Source organism: Berghia stephanieae, chromosome 8, assembly GCF_034508935.2.
Source record: "Berghia stephanieae isolate SIO BIC M18660-M18661 chromosome 8, UCSD_Bste_1.3, whole genome shotgun sequence".
NCBI classification, from domain to species: Eukaryota; Metazoa; Mollusca; class Gastropoda; order Nudibranchia; family Aeolidiidae; genus Berghia; species Berghia stephanieae.
This window is the reverse complement of record NC_088367.1, coordinates 7,886,607-7,894,846: the sequence shown is the minus strand read 5'-3', so window position 1 is coordinate 7,894,846 and position 8,240 is coordinate 7,886,607. Positions and strand designations below refer to the sequence as shown.

General features: G+C 37.3%; 1 protein-coding gene across 1 annotated transcript in view; it reads left to right on the top strand.

Annotated features, from left to right (window-relative positions):
• LOC144977956 (uncharacterized) overlaps positions 1 to 7,955 on the top strand; it is a 41,733-nt gene extending 33,778 nt beyond the window's left edge. The window contains exons 5-8 of the mRNA XM_078923366.1: positions 2,426 to 2,564; positions 3,396 to 3,511; positions 4,931 to 5,003; positions 5,960 to 7,955. Of these exons, the coding sequence (XP_078779492.1) occupies positions 2,426 to 2,564; positions 3,396 to 3,511; positions 4,931 to 5,003; positions 5,960 to 7,665 (2,034 nt within the window). The 3' untranslated portion in view covers positions 7,666 to 7,955. The remainder of the gene's footprint in view (positions 1 to 2,425; positions 2,565 to 3,395; positions 3,512 to 4,930; positions 5,004 to 5,959) is intronic.
• The last annotated feature ends 285 nt before the right edge of the window (positions 7,956 to 8,240 follow it).

Genomic DNA, 8,240 nt, shown 5'->3' with positions numbered 1-8,240 from the left:
GTTAGATAATAAAAGGGAGGCTAATCGTATCCTAATGAGTCGAGATAAATCTATCTAGCCCACATCACGTCTCAAAGAGGTGTTTTGTCGAAATAATAATAATAATAATAATAATAATAATAATAATAATAATAATAATAATAATAATAATAATAATAATAATAATAATAATAATAATATAATAATAATAATAATGATAATAATAATAATAATCATGATAATAATAATATAATAATAATAATAATAGTAATAATAAGAATAATAATTATAATAATAATAATAATAATAATAATAATAATACACATTTATACAGCGCTCATTCTCGTGTAAAACACAAGCTCTGGGCACTTTACAAATGTAAATTATCAACAAAAACAAAACGGTGTAGGTGTGTGTGTCTGTGTGTGTGTGTGTGTGTGTGTGTGTGTGTTTGAAAGGTGCCAGACAAAGCAAGAAAGAAAATTACAAGAAAAAAAAAACATCCCAAAAAATCAGTCTACCTCGACTGGGGATCGAACCTCAGACCTTCTGAGTACCGGTCAGACGTGCTATCACTAAACGTCTGACCGGTAATCAGAGGGTCTGAGGTTCATTCCCCAGTCTAGGTAAACCAATTTTTTGGGATGTTTTTTTTTCTTGTAATTTTCTTTCTTGCTTTGTCTGGTACCTTTCACCTCAAAGCCCTTCTTCAGCCAACAACAAAAACAATTAAAGCAGTAAGACTTCACGTCTACCTGGATTTAACGTGAAGTATTATCGTTTTAACTGTTTTTTAATTGACAGAAGAAGGATTTTGAGTCCAAAATTTCTCGTAATTAACATTTAGTTTCTTTTTCTTTCTATTTCTTTTTTCTTCTATAAGCTGTTTTGTTTGTTCATTGCTCAAATTACTTTTACAGTCTCCACCCTCAAGCTGTTTCGTTTTCACGGCGAGCACAATTAAGGGGAGATAATCATGTTTTTAAATGCGTGTTTTATATGCCAAAAGGATTATTTCCCATGTATAAAATGTACATTTCGCCATGATTCTGTCTTGATGGGTTCGACATTTCTCCCATACACTCCTGTTGGCGTAATATATTATTTATACTAACAGATATCAGCTGATGTGGCTGTGTATATTGATGCTATGCGTTTAGGTAAAGTACTTACAACATCTGCCAGCATGATATCATAATGTACCAACACACAAAACTATGCGTAACCTATAGTGCTGATTTCGAACCACCTGATTGGATAAATGAGGTGTCCCAGAATGCCTCGCAACCCGGGGAAGGTACGGTCGGTCAACTCCGGACTCGTTCGGGCTGTGTCCTAGCAACCATTGCCAGTGCAAATATTTTTATGGCATTTGATCAATGATGTCTAACATTGTGTAAGGGACAGCATGCCTCAGCTGTATGGTATTTGCTTCAAACCCGAACAGTACCGAGTTTGACTACCCGCCGTCGCGCTGTGTGCATGTGATCTTGAGCAAGTCACGCACCCAGCCTTAGTTCAATCTGCGGCGTGCACTGCGGCTGACGCCTGGGTTATTCCAGTCTTCCCTTGGAATAGATCCTAAAGAAAGGTTTCCCCTTGGGGATGAATAAAGGGAATTGTTTTTTATAAAGGTCGCACAACGCTTGACACAAACGTAGATATAAAAATATATGAGATTCTAACACTATTTCAAGACATTAGAAATTAACTGGATCAAGGAAAAAAATGGCTAGAACACAGTCATCCCATAGAATTAAAGCGAATGCAATTTCTGCTTTATATTCAAAATTATTGAACATTTTAAGAAGAAAAAACTTACTCTAGACCTAGATTTTTTCCCGATCCGAGGAAAAAGGGTAAAGTTATATACTTGCGATCATATATATCATTCAATAAAATTAATATATACGATATAATATATAGTCGATCTGTTTACAGCTTTCATTATAATAATTTGACCATCCCATCTCATTCTCCGTACCACAGAACCAGCTAAAGAAATGTGCTAATCAGCAGAATGTTTCTTTAATAGAGGTACCTAAATGAGTCAATAAAATGGAGATAAAAGATAAAGGGAGTAAATCTGACTTATCAAGTAAGCACAGAATACATATCTATTTATATTAGATTGTCATAATAATATAGGCGAAAATTTGTAAATGTGTGTGTGCGTGTGTTTACATTTACAAATTTTCTCCTATATTATTATGACAATCTAATATGAATATATATATATATATATATATATATATATTATATATATATATATGTATTCTGTGTTTACTTGATAAAGGCCAAGGGCCGAAACGTCGTTTGTTTAGTGTTGTTCATCCATGAGTCAGATTTACTCCCTTTATCTTTATCTCCGTAATGTTTTTTGTTTTTGTTTTGTTTTGTTAATAACATACTTTGATTGATTTTCTTCTTTGTTTTCTTCCACCAGGTGTTTGACGCCGTGGTCATCGTGACCTCCGTGGTGGTCGATCTCATTTTCATCAAAGGGTTGTCAGAGTTCGCCGTGGACGATTCCATTTTCGTCTTGGCCTTTCTGCTTCCATGGAGAGTCATTCGAGTTGTCAACAGTACGGGATTTTACTTGTTGTTGTTGTTGTTACTCTAAACTCTATATATTATATATATTATATATATATATATATATATATTATATATATATATATATATATATTATATATATATATATAGTCATATATAAGTAAATAAATAAACAAATAGATCAAAAAATAAATAAATAAATGAAATAATAAAATAAATAAATAAATAGAATTAAATCAATCAATCAATCAATCAATCCATCTGATTTCATTTTGTTATAATTACAGCTATAAAAACTCGACATTGTGTGGCAGAGCTCAGTTTTCTGAACAAAATATAGAATATACTCGTTACTATTCTGTTTGAAAAATCTATTTTTGTGTTGGGTGAGTATGAAGTTTCGGGGAAAATTCTGAAAATAACTGGTAAGGAGAGAGTTCACTTTATTGCAATGGACAATGGGAGTAATCTATCGTCAGGTTTTCGTCCAACCAAGTCATCAATCACATGATTTGTTGCTGTACAATGATTGGATGTTTCTTTTAAAATGTAAACACGCTGCTTTGTTTATGAAAGTTGTAAGCATACCCATGTGTCAAGCTGAACAAAATGACCAATCGTGATGATAGATATATCGAAAGCTGTGAGCACTTTTCACTAAGTGGGTCGCTTTGAGCACATATTCCAATGTGACCAATGACCTCGAGCACGTGGAAATTTAATATAGATCGTGCCCCATTATCTGCGTTTGTTTCAAAGCATAAATTTTATTTTTTGTTACTATTTATTTATATTATTAATATAATACTTTTTAAAATATTGATGATATTATTTCAATCCTACGTTTCGTTTCCGTCCAGGCTTGGTGATGGCAGCAATTGACCACGAGCATGTCAAGCTCCGCCTGTTGTACTCACGGAAGAAGAAACTGGACAAAACCGTGGAGGGTTTACGAAACGACGTGGATGAACTCAAGGTAAGAAATCAGAAGACAACACGTTCCAAATGGAATCGAACTTGGGATTTTTCTTTGTTTTTTTTTTACTTGAGTTTTTATATAGCGCAATATCCACTAAACGTGCTCAAAGCGCTTTGTTTTACAAAGGTCTCTAGCCAACATCAACACGTAACATGAAGAACGAGACATGTAGCCTGTTAGGGATATTAATTTTTTTCCCACTCATTTTACACCTGAGTACGATGAGAGAATGTGAGTAAAGAGTCTTTTCCAAGGACTCAACTATGCGTCCTCTCACCGTACTCAGATGTAAAATGAGTACCTGGCCGTTAACAGCGTCATGTCCCGTCCTACATGTTAAATGTTGCTTTTGTATTTGATTTGTTGTTTTTTTTTGTTTCGTTTTGTTTTGTTTTTTTTTTTGTTTATCTGTTGGATTTTGTTTTTGTTTTTTTTTTTTGGGGGGGGGGGGGGGTTGGGTTTGGTGATTTGTTTGTTTGGTTTTTGTGTGCTGTTGTTTTCTTTTTTGTTTTATTTTTTATCTTTTTGGGTGGAGGTGCATCCGAACTGTTTATCATTCGATTCATTCCAAGACTTTTGTATTTCATTTCCATTGAATGGTTGTAGGTCAGGTGACGGCATCTAGAATGGAATGTGTCGTTTCTTTCCTATCAACCTCTCTCTCTCTCTCTCTCTCTCTCTCTCTCTCTATATATATATATATATATATATATATATATATATATATATATATATATATATATCTTTCTTTCTCTCTCTTTCTCTCTATCTCTCTCTTTCTTTCTTTCTCTCTCTTTCTCTCTATCTCTCTCTGTCTCTCTCTCTATCTATATATCTATCTATCTATCTATCTATCTATCTCTCTCTCTCTCTCTCTCTCTCTCTCTCTCTCTCTCTCTCTTTCTTTCTTTCTTTCTTTCTGTATTTTTTATTTATTTATTTATTTATTTTTTCTTTCTTTCTTCGTTTCTTTCTTTCTTTTTCTTTCTTGCTTTCTTTCTTTTTTCTTTCTTTCCTTATTTCTCTTTTCTTTCTTTCTTTCTAGTTCTCCATTTGTTTGAGTGTACATGTTTGCAGAGTGCACGTGTGTATATGTAAATGAGATTTTTATATGCCCCACCATCACAACCATCATCATCATCATCATCATCATCATCATCATCATCATCATCATCATCATCACCCCCATCATCATCATCATCATCACCATCATCATAACCACCACCACCATCATCATCATCATCATCACCACCACCATCATCATCATCACCACCACCACCATCACCACCACCACCACCACCACCACCACCACCACCACCACCACCACCATCACCACCACCACCATCATCACTACCACCATCACCATCACTTTCTCCACCACACATGCCTTTACTTCACATTTTATATTTCTCACAGGGTTTACTCCAAGACATAAGACAGTTTTGTATCAAGGAAGGCATAGAAGCTTCTACAATGGATGAATTGATGGGTATGTGTTTTTGTTTTTTTTTTTTTTTTTTTTTTTTTTTTTTGTTTTGTTTTGTTTTTGTTTTTTGTTTGTTTTTTTTTTGGGGGGGGGTGGAGGAAGGGGGGGGGGGCTGTAACCATGGATTATATATAGATTTGAATTGAAAGCATCCGATCATACCGACATAATACAGTTTTTAGGAGATTGGCCAAAATCTCTGATTCCATGTGGCTAGCTGGCTTTAGCCCCCCCCCCCCCTCCCCCTCCTTACCACCCATAGGAAAATCGTCACATTTGTTACGATGCAGCCAACATTTTTGTCATTCTCATTTCTTTTGTTCATCATAATATTTGAACAAAAATGTTTGCTATAGTTAACGTCTATTAACAGTTTATTGAAGAGATCGTTTAGCAGAAAGAAATATGTTATAGCAAGAACTTAACAGATTTTGTGTTTGAGTGAAATAAATCTATTTTTGTATAGGCTGGGTGTGGAGTTTTGGGGAAAATCCGGAAAATGGCGGTAAGGATAGAGTTAAAGTTTTTAAAAAGTAGAGCTGGAGTTCATCCGGTTTTTATAGCGTGAAGCGGAGTTTAGTTATTGCTTGTTACCCTTTTGATGGGACGCTAATCTATCGAAAAGTACTTTTCGCCAGATCAAACGAACCTAGCTACCCAAACACCGCTATGTGGACGGCGGGGGAGGGGGGGAGGGGTCAGAAAAAAATTATCTCGACTTCACCCGGAATGGATCTAAGCCCCGTTGCGTGTGAAGCGAGTACTCTACCAATTGAGCTATTGGCTTGAGACAAAAAGCATAATGATGCTCATTCATCAAAACCCAATAAAACCATTAAAAAATGCGCGTGTAATTTTGATTGTCAAGTTTCCTATCATCTTATTTTATGGCAAAATATTTTTTATGCAGATCGTCTTTCTTAAAACTCATCATTCTATATTGACTCCCTCCCAAAAAGGTAAATTTGCCCCAAGGAGACGCAAAGATTCCAAGTTCTACACGTTGGTCAAGCTGGTGATGAGCACAGCGTCCATCAACAACGACAATGTCTCCATCAGCAGTTCCTCCATGGAGAACGAGCTCCGAGACTACGCGTACCGCGACAGCATCATCAACGAAACCACCAGCAATGAAAACACCGTCACCTCCCTCAAGCAGTATCTGTCCGTGCCCTTCAGGAATAGTCGAATGCAGCACGACAATCATTCGAACACATCGGACGGGGATAGCAATGAAGGGGGGCCTCCGATGTCCCCTTGTATTTTCGTCACCTCTCCGAACAGCGACGATGATAGATTTAACGATGGGATAGGCGTCATCGGGAACGAAAACGACGGAGACGACGAAAATGAAAACAACGATGTGCAAGAATCCATATTTTCTTTTGATGTCGATGAAAAGTTGCAGCAACAACGAGGAGAAAGGGAGAATTTGATGAAGTCGTCGTCTGCGTCCACGGGTGAAAATAACAACTCTAAATGGCGGAATATACGTTCTCTGTTCAATCTGGACGGCCTAAACGAAGGCAAAGCGTCCTCGTTGCCAGGGAGTTTACTGTCGTGCCGAGTTCATGACCACACCGGAGAGGTCACGAGTGAGACGTCATTCATCGACATGCCAGAACCTTCTGAAATAAAAGACTCGTCCACAGAAGCGCTGGGAGCAGAAGGGGGTGTGAATGTGCCTCTAACACTTGTTGACAGTTTTAGTTTCGACGGGAATGAAAACAGCCCTAGGTCAACTCAGTCCATCGCGAATGCTTATCGCGGAACAAAGTATTTATCCGTTCCTCCGGTCAGTATACCACGATCTCATCCTCTGTACAATTCGTCCAATTCTTTGACCACCGTCCTTTCAATGAATCCTTATACCAACCGTACCTCAAGTAATGTCCATAATAACAACAATAACAATATTACAACGTGTACTCCTGATTTAGTCGACTTCAAAAATGACTCTCTACCTCCAAACGCAAACTTTCAGATAAAACGATCCTCGTCGGAGAACGTCCATCCCCCTTCAACAACGAATTCCTGTAATACTAGCAATAATAATAATTTTGATAACAACTTCAACAACAATAACAACAACAACGACAATAATAACAGCAATAATATAATATCTCCTGAACATCTCGACAATGTTCAGACCTGTCGATACGATAGTCCCGTTCCCAGACGAAAACGAGCCTCCGCTTCTCCCAAACGCCTTTCGCCTTCTCCCATCAATGTCCCCTGTCATCGGATATCAACTCGCCGAAACTCAGCCTCAACAGATCTCGAATCCAAACCGCCAACCGGTCGAACTGCCGCGAGTCGCATACGTCATCACAGCAGTGGCGATCCAACCCACTACCAATCTCAGTCCCAGCATCGTAGGTGTCAGTCTGAAAGGTCAAGGTCAAGTTCACCCTCTGGGTTTGATCTATTGACCGTTCCTGGAAGTAGCAGCAGCGGGAGCGGCAACAGATCTCGTTCTAGAAAAGATGACAAATCGCTGCCCATGGAATCGAGGTCTATGCAGGATGTGAGAACAGTAGGGAATACAAATGCCAACAATTTGAGTGCCGATGGGAAATTGCTACGAAGCTCGTGTTTGAGCTTAAACGGGGACCGCCGGAAACGAGGAAAGTCACCTCATAGAGTCAGTTTCAAAGTGTCCTAGAGAGCCAAGATTCAAGTGAATTCATGGTTAACTGAAACTGTGGACTGCCAAAATGTGAAACTAAAATGAACCCCAAATAATTATTTTTTTCAAAGAGCCAAATATATAACGTGAAACTTTTTCGGGCTCAAAATGTTCGTCTGTCGTCAACAACAAAGTAAAGCTGTGATAATATAGTGATCAAAATCCCATAGCAAAGAGTAGTAGTAGTAGTAGTAGTAGTAGTAGTAGTAGTAGTAGTAGTAGTAGTAGTAGTAGTAGTAGTAGAAGTAGTAGTAGTAGAAGTAGTAGTAGTAGTAGTAGTAGTAGTAGTAGTAGTAGTAGTAGTAGTAGTAGAGTAGTAAATAGTAGTAGTAGTAGTAGTAGAGTAGTAGTAGTAGTAGTAGTAGTAGTAGTAGTAGTAGTAGTAGTAGTAGTAGTAGTAGTAGTAGTAGTAGTAGTAGTAGTAGTAGTAGTAGTAGTAGTAGTAGTAGTAGTAGTAGTAGTAGTAGTAGTAGTAGTAGTAGTAGTAGTAGTAGTAGTAGTAGTAGTAGTAGTAGTAGTAGTAGTAGTAGTAGTAGTAGTAGTAGTACTAG